The following is a 20,456-nucleotide window of genomic DNA, read 5'->3' as shown; positions in this document are numbered from 1 at the left end:
ATTTTCAGCCTGGATTTTAGCTGCTTACTCAATGCAGTGACTAGCATCTGACAAATACACACATACTGTACATTGTGTGCACTCATAAACACCCACCCACACACTCACATACATGTACACACTCTGGGGTGTTTGCCGACTCCCTGATTTGTACACACAATATGGACGCCCAGAATAGTTTACCAACAGAATGACGAACATTAGTCTAGCGTTTGGCTGTCACCACAGTAGCTGCAAAAAGGAAGGCCAGTATGAATTCAGATTAGCTTTTGTTTTGACACAAACAACACACTCAAAATAGAGCCTAGTCTTCATTTGAGACAACAGATATGCTACATAAAGCTTTATTTGATATATACAAGCTTTGATTTGTGTTGTTTTTACTTCTAACATACACCATCCTGCAGCTTTGTACTACAAATTGATGTGGATGTTAATTTTTGGAGGCTTTACGCTGGTGCAAATGTCAATTCGGGACGCTGGACTCTCCATGTAGCAGATTGTGGAACAACACAATTGCGCTTCAGCCAAGCAACTTGGGGTGAAGGGAATATTTGGTAAACTAAGATTTAACCATAGCTTGCCCCTTTTCAAATGTGTCATTCACATTTATGAAATCAGATGAATTATTCATGGTTCACTTTTCTATCAATAGACATTTAATAACCCTTGAGGAAAGCAGATATCAGTGTGCATGAGCGTACAACAAGTAAAAAAAATATTCCACATCAACAGCCTGCACAGACATCTTAAAAAGAGGTTGGTCTTGGCCTGGGTACATGTGCTGAATTTATGGCTGAGGAAATCACATCTTGTAGTTAACTTCCACCTGCGCGCGCAATCAAATCAGACACTACGAACAGCACAGACTGGACCTGATAGTCACTGGCCTGCAGTGTGGAATACTAAACTAAGAAAAGAGACAACACAGATTCAGAAACATGCTGCGTGATGATACTGTACGACACTTCCAGCAATCTATGGCCTATATAAGCTGCTGATATCACTCAGTCTAAGTCTGAACCCTTTCCTCTGTCCTAAATTAACAAACTGCTTCCCTCCTCTACTGCAACTCTGTTTCTTGTTGGTGTGAATTCATTACTGAGACAGCCAGCCAATTAAAAAGCAGAAACAGAGCACAGTCTAATAAAGGCTGTCGAGATTAATATGGGCTCTCGTTCTGTCAGCCGCCACTCTAATAAGATGTGACCAAACTCAGATGCAACCTTAATTCAATTTCATGCTTATGAATGCCTAAAAATATGGTTGCGAATATAATGCTTATTATGTTGTCAAGCTATATGATGCGGCACTGACTTTTTAATGTTAAAATGACTGGCTACACATTTGGATTTGAATCAATTAGATTAGGCAGATTTTTGTTTTTCATACTAGAAAAATATGGAACTGTATTTACATTACATTCAGAAACTGTAACTGGTATAATGCAATTTTGCCCATCTATGTGCTTCACGTAGGCCTGGATTGTATTAATGGGTAAAAAGAAGTGGATTGAGGACACTCTTGTCTGCAGACACTCATGTCTGCAAAGAGCTATTTGGTGTCTTCTATTCGCTCAACACTCTCCCTCTCTCACTCTCAATCTTTCACTTTTCATCTACTTTCATACTCTGTCTCTCTGCCTCTCTGTAGGTCACTCCCTTCACTTTAGAAGACAGTCATGTAGAAACCTGGTCACACTTCACTCTGAGGTAAATGCAGGTATGGCCATAGTAATAAAAGGTCACACACAAGCACACACGTGCAGGAACACACACTCACTTCTTAACTGCCTTCTTCTTCGTCATACTTAATTCATACGTGTTTCAAGCGACTGTGAGTTACTTCACATGTAAGCTGTGAGCATCTAAAAGTGATACTTCCACAGTATATACTCACTTAGAGCCACTCAGGGTTTGATGAGTAGTTTCATTGGAGTGAGATTGGTGTGAGCTAAAAAGCCTGTGAAAGCTTCAAGACTTCACAACATGAATTTAAATGTTGTCTCCATAAAGCCACCTGAATAGCATGAGACAGGACCACAGCAGAGGTGTTAAACCACTGAGGGTGAACTACACCGATTGAGCATTGCAGTCCCCAAACAATGTCAGACTTAAAAACAGTTAAAAACGGATAAAAAGGATCAAAATCGTATCAGAACCAGAGGCATTCTCTTTTTACACGCTGGTCTTTCTTGTCAAAACCTGGTGCCGACATTATCCACAATGCAACTTGACGACTGACAGTTCGGCTGCAGATTTGGATGTATCATAACAGTTGCAGCTAATGTTGCCTCGAGCCACTAGTTTGAAGCAGAGATAAGGATTGGGGTCTGGAAAGCTCAATTCTGTCTAACTTCACAGCCCTGATTGACATCTATGAAATCTGATGAATTCTTCAAGTGATGTCACTTGAGGCAAACACTGTCACATATGCAGTAGGACTCCCAGGACCTGTAAACATTGTTATGTAAAATTGGTGGAATTCCCCTTTAATACTTCCTGATATACTATACATTCATCATATACCTTCAGTGATGTTGCTAGGTGCATGTCCTGTATTTCTGAAGCATTAAAATCCGAAAGTACGAAATAATCTTTGTGTCCAGGGGATGCACCACGTTTTTTCCTGGTAACGCTACATTGTGAACAACAAATCTGTGATGAAATCAGAGAAATAATCATAAGAAACCTCAGTGTCAAAAACAAAGTATGTCTATATAGTCTATATACAGTATAAAGTATGTATATCTACATTGTGCAAGATCATACGTTTGGTTCATAGACTGAATGATACAAGGGAAAACATTTCAAAATGCTGCCAAATAGACAGATTACACTGGCCAACAAACTATTGCAGGTAGGGAAGGGCACTGAAACCTGGTATCAAATGGGACTAAATAATTAAAGGCTGTAGTTCTGAAAAGCTCTGACATTACTGGCTCTGCTCTTAGTATTAGAGAAATGAAGAAAATAGATTACATAAAAGAAAAAAGGATTCAGAAATTCTATCATGCATCTTTTATCTCATCAACTCCATTTCTAATTTGCAATTAAATTAAGACACTCAACTGTGACTCATTTTCACTGGTCCCAATTCAGAAGAGAGATCTCTCTCTCTGAGCCTCTTATAATGTCTCTTATTGTTATATGTGACAGAAGGGGGCCTGCTCTTCCTAAGGGATGTCAAAGCTGACATAGAACTGATAACAAAAGCGAGCACGGCAAGGGGTTTCCTGAAGTCATTCATCTTGGTTTTCCGACTTGTTGTATTGTGACATGGTCATGTGTGATGTCAATTCCCAGGGCTGACTTCCCACTTCCGCGGTACATGCAATGTTGCTGTCAGATTTCAGACCCAATATCTGTCCAGCTAAGTTCAGCTATCATGGGTTGTGTTGCTAAACACATGGCTGTTCTTTCAGACACATGAAAGTAACCATAATCATAAACATGAGACGTTAAACATGAGTTTAACACTACAGTTTCATCAAAGAACTAAAAAACCCACTCAATTCTAACACATGATTTCTTAAATAGACTTTACTTTCTGTTGACGGTATTTGATAAGGAGAACATTTTTAAACCAATGTTTAAAGTTATTGGGGTTAATTTGTTGCTCTGCTGCTGTGAAATTTAATCAACTACACACAAGTTGCTGCATTTGACCTTTCTCAGACCTTTGTGCAAATAGCTTTAAACAAGAGTTATTCCTGGTATCGTCATATCAATTTTGAGTAGGGTACCTGAAGGCAGAAGCTGTAGCAGAAAAATACTGTCTTGTATCTAATTTTTTTCTATTTCATATTCTCTTTTATTAGACAAACATACACAAACCCAGAAATGTAGAAATAAACTCTGGTTTTGTGTACATCTATATGGGATTACAGTAACATGTCTGGCCTGTCCTTGCTATGAGACCAAAAGTTGTGGCATCTTGAGATGAGAAGCTTTTACCTCCGGGATGAATTGACAGATGGAATAAAGAGTGAAGAAAGAACACCAGAAGAGGAGATCATATGCCATAGCCAGGGGTAACAGAGGACAGCATGCCAAGAGAAGGGTTAGAGAGGGACATGAAGGAGGAACATAGAGAGTTTGAGGCCGAGAAAAGACATTGCATAAGAGAACAGACTCTAACAATGCCCCTTGAAGTCCAGGAGACAAAAGCCTGCTTCAAACTTCTTCACTTCAACATGCAGTTCCCACAAACTTTCTTTTCAGTGTCTGTTAAGCACGAGCTGGGCATGTCTGTTGTGATGCAAAATGTCCTTGAATGAAATATACTTTTCATTTTCAATTGCAAATTATGTCCTCTGAGGTTAAGCTATAGAAATGTATTCACTTGCAACATTACAGAGATTACAGAGAACAGTTGATGCTGTGAAATTGCTGTACTGTATGTTCACACGTTTCACTTGTTATCTGGTTGTGAAGTGAAAGTGCGGCACCAGCATTTCTAGCTAGCTAGATGCTACACGAAAGACTATGTCCACAGGAGATTCACAAATATATTTCCATCAAAAAATGCTTGGTTGATGCACAAATGATGTTATTTGAGTTGCAAATTAGAAACAAACATACTCATTTACAGATACAAAACCATATTCACAGATATAAATCTCTAAATGCATTTATTTGTCTGAGTCACGTGACATTTGTTGGGTCATATGCTCCCTTTCCTCCCCTTCCCGCATTTGTAGATTTTGTGTAAAACAGCACAGAAAAACATTTTTCAAAGAATCCAGTGAGAATCACAAATATATTTGCATTTAGAAATTCCAAATTGATGTACAAATTAAGTTAGACTAGTTGCAAATTAGAGGCACAGATTTAAAACCAGATTTACAGATACAACCCACTCTGAATTTATTTGTGCAATGTGTTTTACATGTTACATAACTGGGAACTTGTTTGTGAATACTTAAGAGACTGTTTTAACTCCATACAATGCACCCCTGTGCTTGCCTTTATGGTGCCATGTTGACACAGTTTGCTGCATTCAAAATTTGTTTTACCTGTACAGGAGGCAGAATTTTGGGTGTATTTAGGAATGACTCTTTTAAACAGACAGGCCTGTAAAGCGTGACTTTCAAGTATCAGCGAGACTTGTCACTGCATTCTTTGCTTCACAAGCCTCTGTCTGAAATATGATGAGCTTAGGCTAAAAGCCTCCAGAGCCTCTCATCTTAAAAAATGTGACAGCTAAACTCTCCAATCTAGCCACAGACAGAGAGAGAGACTTCAAGTGCAGGGAAAGAACATTGTGGTTCCCGGCTCAAAAGCTTGCTACTACAGCTCGTGCAGCAGCGGAGTCTAGAGAGAGACCTAATAAGCCTGTCAGAGCGAGATATTTGTGATCAGTTTTGTTGTGACCCATTTTAATCCAACGACACTAGAGCAGATGAGTGAGGCACTTAAATCTGAACACCAATTCCTCTGAGAAAAAGAGGGAGGAGAGAGTGGGAGATAAGAGAAAGAATGAGAGACAAAGACATGTGAACAGACTGACAGACACATGCATGAACACACATGATGCAGGTTCCATGATGAAAGCCACAAAAGCTCAATCATGGATAAAAATATTGAATATTTTTTGTTATTTTGATGGCTTGTCTAAACCATTGCAGCAGAGAGAAATGCTAGTTGCCAATCAAGGGCTCACGATGTCAACCAAACTTGGCTGTGGGAGGACAAGCTTTCCCCCATGATAGTACTGGCTGGCAGAGAAGAGGAGGAATGACAGAAAGTGGGAGTGGAAGAAGAGAAAGAGAGGGGGGATTATCTTTTAGCATTGTACTGCAGTTACACTGGACATTATATACTATATCGTTCTAAATTATACTGTTCTATAATGTTCTGACTAACATGATTGGTAATGGGTAGAGGACAGAGTGTTTTGCTTTTGAATTTCAAATTACCGTCAATTTGAGTCTGCTGACTGTGTCTACTTGAAATTACATTTATGTAATAGTAATTATTTCTGCCAATTGCATTGTTCTGGCAGAGGTAATTGCTACCTAGATTATATTGAATGGCGATGTTGAAGCAGTGCTATGTTTGTGAGCGGCTGCATGTCACGGAGAGCAGTACTTCAACACTGGCGAATGGGATTCACATCCTAAGAACCAAACCAGACCATCTTTTCCTATGTTCAATCAAGAACTTTCGGTTCCCCAAAACAACCATAAAAACACTTAATAATGATTAAGTTGCTATGAATGAATATTGTAGGGAAAACAAAAAAACTTTAATTAACAATATTCCCTCAATATCTTACCTATAATACCTCTAGTTTTTCCATCTTTATCCACCAATTTCTTTTGTTTATATGTTTTGGAAAGACATTTTTTGTCTTCTTAATAAAGCAACCAAAATTTTAATTTGATTTAAAGATTGTGAGAAAGCTATTACATTTCAGATTTCAAGATTATTCAGGCATTTTAGGGTTTTCACTTAGCAAGACATGCTTTTGTGTGAATCAGTGTGTATAAGTGAACATAACTATTTTTGTGTTCACTGTATGTATTATTCACTGCAGTCTGTTAACGTGTATGTTTAAGCAACATATTATGTATGATCAATAAATAATGAACTGAACTGAGACGCAGTGAGAGACATAGCAGAAGTGAGATTGACATTAAAAATAACACCTATAAACGCTCATCTCACTTACCTGTGTCAAGAGAGAACATTTCTAAGCTGAAGGGCTGCTGAGTGTTATTTATATTGTGCCCAGTAAGAGTCATGAGCATCAGTGACAGCGAGCTGACTGCCAGCTCCAGATACCCTGCACTTCACCTCTAAATGATCCCGAGCTACATGCCGTGCCCACATCACACTGAGACAGTAATCCACTCTAATGCCATGAGAAAAGAGTTTAAGTACTGACATGCTTCATGTCCCGCAGGAAGAGAGAAATTGTGACTTGGAGTGGGGGGCAGACATTTAGATGAGAGGTCCTGGTGATATTTGGTGGATAACAGGTTCACTTCAAAAGTACCAGATGGCAGTATCAAGTATAGGAGCAGGACGGTTGAACTGGTGGAGAGGAAGTAAAGCTTTCTTTAGAGGTCCCTTATCACTATTAACTATAAAATATACTTAATTGGGGATGTGAACATAAAATGGGACAGACTGTAAAGTATGCATATGTGCCCTATTAGCTTGGAACTGTCACTCTGTTATAAGTTATTTAAAGAGAGGCCATTCCTACCAGTAATGACTCTTTACAACAGTATGTGACTGAACATCTTGCGGTCAGCTCAACACAAAAATCAAATCTCAAAATCTAATAAAAAGATACACTGGGAATAACAACATTGACTTGAGTATACTCACATTAGAAAAGGAAAATTGTGATTGCAGTAACATAACTTCAAGAGTGTAGGCTATACTGTAGATTCTCACTTTACCAAACGAATCCTTTAATGAAGTTGAGAGCCAGACAGTTAAACAATGAGCTGAAACTCACTGTAGAGTTGGATGGCGAGTGAGAGTAGTAGTAAGTGAGCAGTAAGTGAAAGAGAGAGGGCGTTTGTATGAGAGAGATTATTCCGGATGTCCTCCTGGATCCACATTCTTCACATTTGTTTTATAATCTACATGTATCAGAAATGTTGTCATCATTATTGTATACACTGTGATTTTGTTGGTCTGTACATGTAACGTACGTCAGTGTGTCAGTCTGTCCTAGGAGAGGGATCCATTTTTTCCTCTGTTAAAAGGAGTTTTTTTTGGGAGGTTTCGTTATCCAGTCTAGGGATAGATGGTGTCATACTCTGTACATATTGTAAAGCCCCCTGAGGCAAATTGCGATTGGAGATTTTAGGTTATATAAATTTGACTCAACTCAACTTGATCCCCTGACTACTGCAGTTTCCCCACACACCTATTTTACCCAGCAGAGTGTATCCACATTACATTTAATCCTAACCACAGCCAGATTCCTGACAGCAGCTAAAAGGAGAAGGAATATCAACTCCATTTTAGCTTCACAGCACTACTGCTGCAATTTAAGACTGATTTTTAAAATTTTATTGAGCCCCCTTGAGGCACATCCTAAATTAGCTATATCGCTGAAGTTTTAACCCTTTAAATGCCACATCTGAGCATGAGATTCTGCTGAGAAATACTTAAATAGTTCCACTACTGGGTGATCTGACTCTCTAGAGAATCTCTAGAGATGGTCATACTGTCTCTCTTCACTCTTTGCACATACAAAATGCCTCATCTTTTACTCGCCTAGGATCTGTTTGTTATGCTGTACGTCTGTACCTTTGTTTATCACTTCTTTCAGTATATTTTCTTTGTTGATATGTATATTAGGTTCACTGCAACCTTGCATGCCCCAACCAGTTTCGTACATTTTCTCTGTTGATTTACTCATTAAGTTTGGTCTTGTTCACCTTCACTTTAGCTTATCCCTTTTATTTTATTGACTGTATACTGTTGCAGAGAAGGAGAAGCATATAAAAGAAAGACAGAGTTCAAAGCCGGAACAAGGTTCTGCAGCACAGAATCCAACTTAAGGGAGAAAAGGGGAAATAAAGAAACAAAAACATACAGAAACAGGCAGAGAAGGTATTAATTAAACACAATCTTTTTGAAGTGAAAAAAACTGGATTCACCCATCTAGAAAAACTAAACTGCCAGGAACAAGGAAAGGGTGACTACTGAAGAGAAGACGGCAGAAAAAGGCAGCATCCTCAGTGTGTAGAAAATCACAGCTAAACAAGAAACTGAGGAACTTAAATGATAAGATAAAACAGATTTAGAGAGAAAGAAGTCTAATCAGCCAAAAATCAAACAGAAAAAGACAAGTAAAGGGAATATGATGCTAACCTATTGACATTCCCCACTTGTTCTTTGTCTTTTCAAGCAGCCTGGAGTTCTCAAACAACAGAGCTGCTGGTGTTTGGAGGTTTAATTCCAGAAACACCTGAAGTGGTACAAGTGAGTCTAAAACTGAAGCTTTTGAACAACTCATCACAAGTTGATAGATGAGTAAGAGAGGAAAACAGAAGGAGGAAACAAAAAGAAGAAGCCCTTATATACACTGTATACAGAATTCCACTATTAGCATGTCATGAATCTGACCAAAATTTTGGCGCTGACTTTCATATCATGTGATTTAGGCCAAACTACAAATACCTAGATGAAGGTCCTGCTTCAGGTTCTGCTTGATGTACACAGTAAGCTAATGCTGCAGTTTCGGATATCTAAGGTTGAAAACACATAGTGTGCTTCTGTGTTCTGTGAACTGACCTAAATCCTATGATGTCTGTTTTTAAATTCATAATAGAAGCATTTTGACAAGCTTACGTGCGCTGCCTGTTATCTTAAACGACATGACTTATAACATAGGCTTCAAATACTAATATGATATTTGTTTCGGTCAACCCAATTCAAGTCAGGATAGTCAGTGCCACTCTTTGATTTAAAAAAATACGTAAGTTCAAACCATCTGTTATGAAAGAAGCAATTGTGTGATCCTTGGCCATAATAATGCACGAAAAATGAAATATTTTGACAAGTGCGTGCATTTATATACGGATTCTCTGCAACCATCAAACTGGCAGCTTCCTGATTCAATAAATCACCCAGCAGACAAGACACTCCACCTTGTAGAAAGCAAGACGTGACCACAAACAGATGGGTCAGTATGGTGCATATACAAAAGTAATACTTATTCACTTCAGGGAAACTCTGATGGAACAAGCAATGAAGTGTTTTTGAGTGTTTGTGACAGAGATCTTACAAGCACATAACCTGTTTCAGGTTATTCCTGTACACCTCATATACACCTTGTTGCCTTCTGGACACAAACTTAAACAGTCAGGCTTCAAACCAAAAGCAATGCATAAATATTTTCTTACTAATCTAAATCTAAATTAGTTCTAAATCTGCTGCTTACTTATGAATCAAAAGACAGCCCCCTGGGAAAAGCTTTAAACAATGACAGCCTTTAAGCTACACTGCACAGACGATACGCAAAGACGAAAACATTTAATTGTATTAACTATCAAAAACAAAGTTAACAAGGCTTGTAAATATTCATCGAAAAGCAGGCAGAAGCGTCACACGCGCCTTCACTTACTGTTGGTTTTGAGGCGGGCTGGCTCGCTGTTGCGGCTTCCTGCCTGGTTGATGGCCTTGACAAAGAAGATATAACGGGTGCCACTCTGCAAGCCGTGCACCGTGTAGTGGTTCTGCTTGATGTTTGGTACGATCATCCAGCTGTCTGCCGAGTTGTACAAACCTGGCAGAGCCACACACACACAAACACAAACACATACATACATAGCATGAGCAACCAAGTTCAGTTGATGTTTTCTGGGTACGCAGAGCAACAGTGAGTCCTGCTGAGAATCTTTTCAGTGATGTTGGAGAGAGCAAAACGATTTTCCACAAAATCTGACCAGTGCAGTATGTTATTTCTTTCTCCAAACCTCAAGTGAGACAACACACAGTAAGATGCTTAGAGATCATACAGTCATTGATGTTATAAAACATTTATGTGTACATACTGATCCATCCCATTACCTTTCCATCATGTTTATCACGACATGCTCCCCTGAGGCGATACTCTGTGTTCGCTAAGCTGAATATGTAACCCATTAAGATCAAGGTACTTACAAAATATGACAAGTTAATGTCTGTAGTAAGCGCCCGAGGGCAAAAGAGTGTGATAGCCTTTAATGTTCAAATGTATGGAAGCGTGGGCAATACCAACATGACCCCAGTTGGTGGGCGCTTTGATTGAAAGAGGTTTGCAGCAGTGGGTTAGTAATGGCTGGGTTAGCTCTGTAGTCACCTGCTTCTAAACACAGTCTTTTCAGTCTCTGAGCTGCAGCCAACTGTGAAGGATAAAAAGGAAATCTCAGCTCAGGGCTGAGTACAAGATCTATTGACCTCTAGTCTTGTGTGAAATAAGAGGTACGAATCTACCCCAATCTACACATTTCTGCTTTTTTGACCTTAACTGACTCAACACATTACTACCACATACTGTTTGTTTTTAAGAAATGGTGCTTGCCTGATTTCTTTTGCCTGGAACACACAAGCTCCAAGAGAAGGTGAGAGGTTTGGATTAAAGACAGCAGAGCTGTTGTGGAGGGTTGTGAGGAGGATGACTGTTTATTTGAATTAGTTATTGCAAAAAAAAAAAAAAATTGACAGTTGGCAAAGTGTGGTGCTGTTGGACTAATGGTTGTACTTGATTTGTGAAGAAGCAAACATGGTGTGCAGTTTGCTACTTTCACTACACTGTTTTTTTTTTTTGGCACTGCTGTAGAGGACAGGTGAAGAAAACTGATAAATATTCATAAGATATATTTATAAGATTATTTATAAGAGTGGGAGCATCCCCACGCATGCTAAATGTGCTAGTTTGTGTAACAACACCGATGGATATTAATGACTTATGTATTACACTGCTAGTTAAACCTTGAACTTCACCAACAGTATGAGCAATGCCGCCTTGATGTGCCGACCAAAAGACCAGACAGAAAAGATGTTTTATGATCAAACGTTTGTGCGGCAGCTCTCGCAAAGACCCACTGACCACCAGACTTAAAATTTATTTCATGCACCTAAAAATCTCTGAACACATTCAAATAAACCCTTGCCAAAACAAACAAAGCATCTTGTTTAGTCGCACAATGACTGAGGTTAATGTTTGTAGAGTTGAAGGCAGAATTACAATTTTCCTTGTCTTGTCTTTCCTCCCTCCCTGCAGAATTGCAGGGAAATAAAAATCCTGAGAGGGAGAGAGCTCTCAGGGCCGTGCCTGCTTTGTCCCTTCTGGTGAGGGTGTGTTGTGAATTATTGAACAAGATGGCAACAGCATGCATAAGTAATAGCCCGGAGTCTGCTTGTAAATATAAATACTTCACAGGACGCAAATAAGGCCTTTAAAAGTGAGGCGGCTTTAAGAATGAATGAGGGGAGGGAACTCTTAAAGTTGGAGTGAAGCCTCCGACTTTACATATCTGCCGACTTCCACAAGCTTTTCTCAGACAAAGAAAACACTGTAGAGAGCTTTCGTCCTCCTTTAAGACAAGACGGAGAGAAAAAGTGAGGGACTTTAACGTTCTTTACACCACAGACATGTATGCAGCGATGGCCAGCAGATTCATCTGCATTTTATTTCGGCCTGCTCTTACAAACGTGCACACACTGCAACAATGAAACTGTGTCTCCTCCTTTCTGCTCCTTATAAAAAGCAAGTATGCTGTTCTGCGGAGACAGCTGTCCCGTGTTGTTGACGACGCCTCCCACCTGTCATTTTAGCCACGTCCTGTAGAGATTAGGGAGGCTAAAGTGTTATGTGGGCTTTCAAAAAGAGACACAGGGGAAAGACGAGAGAGAAGGACTTCACACTGCTTTCCATTTTCAAAGCTTTTGATCTCCATAACACCTCTCCCTTTTTGCTAAATCAAATTAGGTCAGTACACAGCAATTCGGTATCGCTACTTTTGCCACTGAAAAAGGGGCTTTCTGACACTTGCAAAGCTGCTTTGGAGAACATTGTGACTTCAAAGAGTGGTGGAGCAGTAACTACATGTGCCATTGTAAAAAGAGAAAGAAAAAGGAAACAGAAAGGAAAAAAGATCCACTTGTGTCTTGTATCCAGACATCAAGTCTGTGCTTATGTGTTTGTGTGTATGTACAGTATATGTGTGTCAGTGTGTGTGTGTGTGTGTGTTGCTCAGGTGGACAGATGAGAAGGGAACATAAACACAAAGTTATCCCGGAAATGGAAGACAGTTTGTATTTGATGATGCAATATATAGAGTTAAAGGTGACTGTGTGTGTGTGTGTGTGCTTGTGTGTGTGAGCAGCTGTGCGTCAATAAAGGCAATGTCTCAATGCCTCTACATGACTTTAATAGGTGTACTGTTGTCAGACTCGCTTTCTGCAATAACTGAAACCTCATCAACAATTCATCAAACACTACTACAAAGATTTGATCCTGCTGATACTCTGAAAGAAACCTGATGAGATACAAAGAGAAAGAGAGCTTTTACCAATCTCTGGGCTGTCCCAATGCCCACAGCGATACTGCTTTTCACCTGTGATAATCATGTTAATACTTCACCACAGGCCAGTGCTTATGAATACACATGAAAGACAGATGAAGCTGTCAGCTGGAGTCAGGAGGTAGAGGTAGGCTATTGCAAGTTTGGTTAACTTGCAAGCTTCCCAGAAAAATGTACAGACTGTCAGTAGAAATTGGGAAAAAAAAGTGGCTGAAGTCGTGTGGAGGTGGGAGTGGTAGTATGGACCCAGACAGATCAAGCGATGCAGAAAAAACAATGCTTATGGAATTTATGATGCTATTTGGCTTCTAAACCTTGCTGGTTTTAAGGGTAAAAATGTTCATGGGGATTTTGGGAAGGCATTGCAAGAAACAACAATGGTGCTGTGGATGTGTAGTGCCTGATGATGATCCTGTTACATTTTGAATTAGCCTCTCAGCTGCATAATTTCCTCCTATGAAGTTCTATTTATTCATCTCAAGTCTTCACATATCCAAACAAGAGTTAGATGAGAAGATTGATACAACTCAAGTGTGTATGCTAAACATGAAGCTACAGCTGAGACATGGCTAGCTTAGCTTAAAGACTGGAAGCAGGAGGAAACAGCTCGCTTGCTCTGTCCAAAGGTGACAAAATCCACCTAGTGACGCCTGTGAAGCTCACTAATTTACATTTTGTATTTCATTTGTACAATCCATACAAACAAACCAAAAAGGTCACTTCACTGTCATGTTGCCAGGAAAATCAATGGAGACTCAAACGTACATTTCCATAAATATCAATCTATTCTTTTAAAGCTATCATATTTTGAATGCATATGGATTGTAACTATCACTATCACTAACTAGTGGAGAAGCATTTGCTGAAAGGTAACCCTTTAGCCCAATTTCAGCATCGCTTTAAATCTGTACCAGCAAAAAGTGACAGACCATTTACAGTCATCCTTATGTCTTATTGAGTTATCGATGAAAGGATTAGGATGTGGCACTTGGATATAAATACAGATAGTGTTTACATCAGCGTTACTGTCTGACAAAGTACAAACCCAAGAGAGTGTGAATCAACACTGAGGGCTCAAATGCAGATCAACATTCATCAACTACACTTGGCTGTTTACAGAGGAGGGGGTGTACAGTGTAAGTGGATAGTTACAGTTGTTGGCCGGCAAACAGATAGGTCACCAACACTAGACACTGCAACTTGCAAAGGGCCACAACTAGCAGCTACACAGTTACAGTGAGGATGTCTTGCAGTCAAATTTGGCTTCTTGACACTGCTTACATTTCTCCATGGTATTTGGTTTCACTTGCTCACTCTATTTTCTGCTGCTGTGCTTGGATGATCCTGCAGAGGCAGGGTTCACAAGACTCCACAACCCACCTTCCCCTCCTCATGGGAAGACCAAGGCTGAGGATGAGGCCAGGCGAGAGAAAGAAGCAGAGACAGGATGGTGCTCAAGTGGGAGCATTTAGCCTCTTAGAATGTTAGAGAAAAATGCTATGGTAAAAACTCAAGTGGCGTGGCAAGCGTAATGGGTTTCTCTCTTTCTCAGTTTCTTCTGTGAATCTCGGAGGACTCTGTGGCAGCACACTGCTGAATATCTGAGTCACTCAGTCTATCACAGCTGAAATGTATCCCGATGTTTCAAATGGCTGGGGCACTTGAGCTGCATGGTTAGATGGAGAAATGTCAGGCTACACTGAGGAGAGGAGAAGAGACGATGAAAGGATCAAAGAGGGAAGGGAATGAGGACAGGCACAGGTGTGTGTGCACATGCTTGAATGTGCATGATGATGTACATTAATCATATTCTCCTCATATCTGTGAGTGATAATTTTCACCTCTCCTTTGTAACCATTATCTACTTTATTTCCCTTCATTTACATAGTAATAAAAGATTAGCTATAATATTGATTAGCTAATGGGAGCCAGCTTTTTGTAAATGTGTAAACTGATCCTGTCCAGAAATATCAAAACTTTAAATGAGGATTCATTTTGCAAACTTTTACGAGAGTAAGACCATTCAAATGTGCAGTATGATAATGCCATAACAATTGTAGGCAAAATGTCATCACATTGTTAAGCTATAATATGTGCATGTGCTATCTAAATGAGGCTTGAATTAGTCAACCAATCATAGCAAAACAAATATGGGGAAGATTGGAAAACATTTTCTAGGAGTGATGGAAAACAGTTTCCGTGCCTCATGTACCAGAGTTCTGAGCCAAAACTTCAAGAGCAGCTCAGCCAGCCACATGGTGGTGATATTGGATCCGAAATCTGGCCGAAAACTTATCACTTGCTCCTAAAAATTGCAATATGATTGCAGCTCTATATGGTACAAATGTAACAAAAGAAGTACTAAACCAAACACCTTTGGCATGGCAGTGTAAGAGATGGATTAGTGAAGCAAATTAGACAGTGTAAGAGCATATTTGAGAGACCAGCAGATCCCAAACTGGCAAATATAATTCATGTTTTTTTGTACCGTAAAAAAAAAGAAGAGGAAAAAGCTTTGGTATATAGAGAAATGGGAATGGCTGAAAGACGGAGGCAAGGATTTTACATTCTCAACACTTGTATCTGTACAGTTTTCATACTGTTCAAACAAAATCCAATACCAAATAGTGAATATTTTCAAAGCATCCTCTTGTGATATGTACTGTATGTCCTATTTTTATAACAAGTATTCTGATAACTAAGCTCCATTTCTATAAATACAAGCATCGAGGACAACAAAGACCTGGACAGAAAATCTAGGTTATGCAACACTGTATAAAATATTGAACATATGAAAATAAGACACAAAGATACACACCAGTATCTTTCTGTTTGTAACTGCAAAGAGGTCAGTGTGAATGGTGTGTTTCTTTGTGTGTGTGTGAGCATACAGATATGTATCTTTGTACGACAGTAACAGGGGGATTTTCAAAATGGTCAATACTACTAATAAAACTGCTGTACCTGCCATATTTGTGCTCAAGTGTACTATGCTGTTTTTTTTTTGTGAGAGTCAAAAGAACTCACACATGCAAAAGTCAGTCGATGTAACTTCTCCTAAAGAGAAGCCAGTGTTGCCATAAGTCACAATTACAATATCCTGCTAAAATGCCACATAACAGTAGCACAAGTCAGAAAACTGAATCAGACACACACAATCAGTTACATATAGGTATCTACATAGAAGTAATTAGCAAACGTTAACCACCATAAGCTTGGTCAGCTTCACTTGGTCATACCAGACCAAGTGAAGCTGTATGAGCAAATAGCAGGCGTATTGTGCTGAACATGATTATATTTCACTGCTTATGAATTTAACATTTTAATTTGTAAGAGAAAGATTATGTAATTCCCTTAAAATGCTCTTAAAATTTGACAATGTTTGATAAAAACACTCAGCATGTTGCCAGAGAGCTCCATTGATCTCAAACATAGGCATTTTGCTCTAATGATATAGCATCAGCCTCCATGTTATCAGCCTTTAAGAATGCAGTTTGAATCATGAACTACCAGTGTTACTCAGTTGTTTCTATTCGTGAGTGTATGACTACTGGTACTGGACTGTTTCTTTGAAAGCTCTAAATAACCAGTTTCATATACAGTACATATTATGTGAGGAATGACTTCCTACATCAAAAACAAATAAAATATTTCTGCCTTCTCCATCACACTAAACCTTAAGGTAAAAAAAAGTAGTTGGCCTTCTCAACCAAACCTTAATTAAAAAAAATTAACTATTCACTTTTGCTAAAAGGCGATTTTGTGAACACAAACTACTTCTGCGTGTGTGTGTGTGAGTGACTCACTGATGAAATTTGTCTGGCCGGTGTAGATGGTGTACTGAAGCTCGTAGGAGGTGACGCTAAACTCATCCTCGGACGTCCAGTGGACAGTGATGGTGTCGTGGGAGGCGGTGCACAGCTCGTCTCTTATGGATGGCGGGTTGGGAGCTATGTGTGGAGGAAACAACAACATGATTCATGGTGAAAACAAAAGTCATAAATCAAAATAAGCGTGAAGGACATCTTTAAATATCCTATAAACAGTTCACCCACTCAGTATATAATGCCATTGCATGGAAAACCTTGAACAGTATGTCCGCATTAATAAGAAGAGCAATGCTTTAGCTTGGATGCATATTATCTAAAGGTGTTTATATACCCTGCTGCTCATAAGGCTCTGAGAATTCCACTGACTCTGAATGGACTATTTTGTCCTGTAAAATCTGAATCACACAATTGCATGTTTTACTCATGACAACAGTATCCACTGTAATACTGTTGGTGTCTTTTGTGGGCCAGCTAGACACAGCTCTTACCGGTTAGGTAATCTAGTCCCTCCAGAATCTTCTTCTCTCTGGAAAAGTCCAGGGCAAAGTTGTCAAACGCCTCATTCAGGTTGACGTCAGGGATGAGCACCTGGGAGGAGGCCGTCGCCATGGCAACCCTTCAGAGCAGGCAGGGCATGGGAGAGAGGAAAGAAAATGTCAGACGTTCGAGAGGTAAGGGAGCAGAGGAGGGCCAAGAGGTCGGGCGAGGTGACGAGAGGAAAACAGGACGGGGAGAAAAGATGAAAGGTGATGGAGAGGTGGAAAATGTGAGGAGAGAAGTGGAGGGGAGGGGTGGTAGACAGCAGTAGTTTTTGAGACAAGAAAAAGATGAGAGAGAGGAAGGGAGGTAGGGAGGGGACGAAAATATCACCATAAACTATCTGTAACTCGCAGTTGCATGCTATCCCAAAATGCCTTCAAAAAACAGACAAACCAAACACACGCTGACATACTGACTCCACTCTACTCCACAGTTTGTACAGCTTTGTGGAAACTCATGCCTACTTCTGCTCTGAGCATCAGTGAGCCATCTGTGGCAGAAGCCAGCCCGCACCACAGTGCTGGCAGCGTTACAGAGCAGAGCACAGAGCTGAGCACAGACTACCGCTAGTCTCTGAGACTTGTTCTTCAGCGAAGGGAAACCAATCGGTCAATAAAGCACCCGGCCAAGTGCTGGAAAAAAAAAAAGCAGCATAAAAGATCCTGCGTTTGCGGCAGATTTTGCTCAGACCTTTGTCTGAGCAAGAGGAGGAGTGAGAAAGCTGCTGGCCTGCAGTGGGACAAAGGAATGGAGGTGTTACACAAGTATGCAGGTGGAAAGAGAAACTGAAGAGCTGGCCCCCATAATGATAGATGAGTTTCAACAGAAGCCTAACATTGATTGTAGAAGCTACAGGATTGATTTAATGCTGATTTGACCAGCAGCTTTACTCTAACATTGGATTTCAATGATGGAAAAAAGTTAAACCTTATTGTTAGGCAGTGGTTTTAGGATTAATTTAAACAAAATGTACTGTTACTTTATTTAATGTGTGTCCTGAATAGTCTTTCTGGGCAGTACATATGTACAGGTGACTAATGAACTACAGATTTACCTGTAAAATGTAAGCAAAGTTTACGTTCTACCACATCACTTTTTCTATCTCGGTGTGTTTGTACAGATATGTGTACGTCTCTGCATTACATCACTCACCTTTCTGCTACATTTCGGGCAGTCTGGAGGAAGCGAGCGTGGTCGTTCTCCTTCAGGCTCTGTTCAGCCTGTGTGATGAGGGCACTGGAGCGCTCCAGACACTGACGACAGTTTGCAATCTGCTGAGCCAACTTACGCAGTTTCATCACCTGGAACACACACAAATACAGTTCATGTTGCTATAACACACTGGTTTCTAGTCATGCTTGAAGGAATGCATTACTGTTTTGGTGAACAGACTGTTAAATTTTCTTTCTTGCTAATGAGAACACAGACAACAATATCTACTTAATATTAACTGGCCTAGTTAAAGAGGTACAAATGCAACCACAAAATTCTTCTACTACACAGGAATTCTGAGGTATATACTATCTTTCATCACCACCTCCAAACCTCAGGCAAAAGTAGCTCTGTGGTGTTATTGATCTTTTGTGCTCCTCTTCTGTGGCTGAAAATAACCTCCTATTTGCTCATGGCAATTCAAGTTCCACCCGCTGTGCAATTTTGGGAAAAAGTGCCTCAGTTCCCCTTATGCCTCAAAAATGCATCCCAAATGTGGTCCAATCATTTCAGTATGAGGCATTCATAATTATGACAGTCACTAATTCACAAATATGTTCAACACATCCAAAAAATGTAATTAAGCTTTCCTGCCAAATTGCCTTGAACATACTGACAGAAAGTCAGCATTGGTAGCACCCCCAGAGATGATTCCTGCTAGGTGAAACCAACAAGTCGCCATATTGCTGACTAATATATGGCAGAAGTTTTATTACTGCAAGAGAGCAACAACACTAAAACAAACACCAACCCTCTGTGGGAATCTTGGATAGATACTGAAAGTGTTGGACACACATCAAATATCATCACATATCCTCATCAGAGGAATCTTTGAATTAAGTGCTGTTAACTTGTAGAGGCAGTGAGTGCAAGACATTATCACAGTTTATGTGTGAAACTTAGATGACAGGAAGGAAAACAATCTGCGCTGTCATTTTTTAACTCAGCTTAGCCACGAATGGAACCCTTGCTCCAACAAATGGTGATAGAGAAAGTTGCACAGACACAGACAGGAGAACACAGAGACAGGAAGACAGTGTGTCCACACAACAACACAGCTTCAAAATGGCAGAGTGTGGCCAGCTACATTGACATTAAGTCGCTGTTAAACCGTTGCTCAAGTGCTTGTTGACATGGTTATGCTATCATGGCCTTGTCTGCCCTATTAATTTATGTTGACATTATTTTGCACCCCAATTCCATACCTGTGTGCACTGCAGTGCACAAAGGGTAAGTCACAACGTCCACCATGCAGCGAAAAGTGTCGGGCATCAGTTCATGTTGCCGGCTCCCATTGAAAATGTCTTTGTCACTTGTAATGTGAACAGAGCAGAAGAATACAGCAGAGAGGACACAGTCCTGGCTATGTGAGTTGGAGAGAGCCCATTGGCTCTTTGTTGTCACACTAACCCCATGAACATGTTGCATAATAGAAGGTGAGTAGCACAATACATTGTTATCTGATATAATAACTGTCAAAGCAAAAGGTACAGCATGCTGTTTTGTCATAACATTGTATGTGTCCATGTTTTTCTATTACAGATTTGCAAAATGGTCTAGAAACTAGTATGTATGCACTGATCTTGCCCTTACTGACCAAACCACAGTTACATTACTGCAGCCATGTGAACATTTATCTATCTCCAAACACTACATTTTAGATGTAACTACACAAGCAGCTGTTGGAATACTATACCGTGAAAACCAAACAAGAGGCAGGTCAATCAGTCAGGTCAGGAGTCACACACACACACACACACACTGTCCGTTTGACTTTAATTTATCAATGAATGTACTGTAATACAATTTCCAACTGAACATAAGGAAGCCAT

The 20,456-nt window shown here is 39.9% G+C and overlaps 1 protein-coding gene across 3 annotated transcripts in view; it reads right to left on the bottom strand.

Annotated features, from left to right (window-relative positions):
* Positions 1–20,456, bottom strand: part of mid2 (midline 2) — a 144,210-nt gene that overhangs the window by 10,694 nt on the left and 113,060 nt on the right. For all 3 annotated transcript variants that reach the window (XM_070837438.1, XM_070837440.1, XM_070837441.1), the window contains 4 exons: positions 18,565–18,713; positions 17,361–17,488; positions 16,849–16,992; positions 10,099–10,260 (listed from right to left, as the gene is read on the bottom strand). In XM_070837438.1, the coding sequence (XP_070693539.1) occupies positions 10,099–10,260; positions 16,849–16,992; positions 17,361–17,488; positions 18,565–18,713 (583 nt within the window). The remainder of the gene's footprint in view (positions 1–10,098; positions 10,261–16,848; positions 16,993–17,360; positions 17,489–18,564; positions 18,714–20,456) is intronic.

The sequence above is a fragment of the Pempheris klunzingeri genome, chromosome 9, assembly GCF_042242105.1.
Source record: "Pempheris klunzingeri isolate RE-2024b chromosome 9, fPemKlu1.hap1, whole genome shotgun sequence".
In the NCBI taxonomy this organism is placed as follows: domain Eukaryota; kingdom Metazoa; phylum Chordata; class Actinopteri; order Acropomatiformes; family Pempheridae; genus Pempheris; species Pempheris klunzingeri.
Note: the sequence above shows the minus strand (reverse complement) of the source record. Positions and strands in the feature narration are given on the sequence as shown.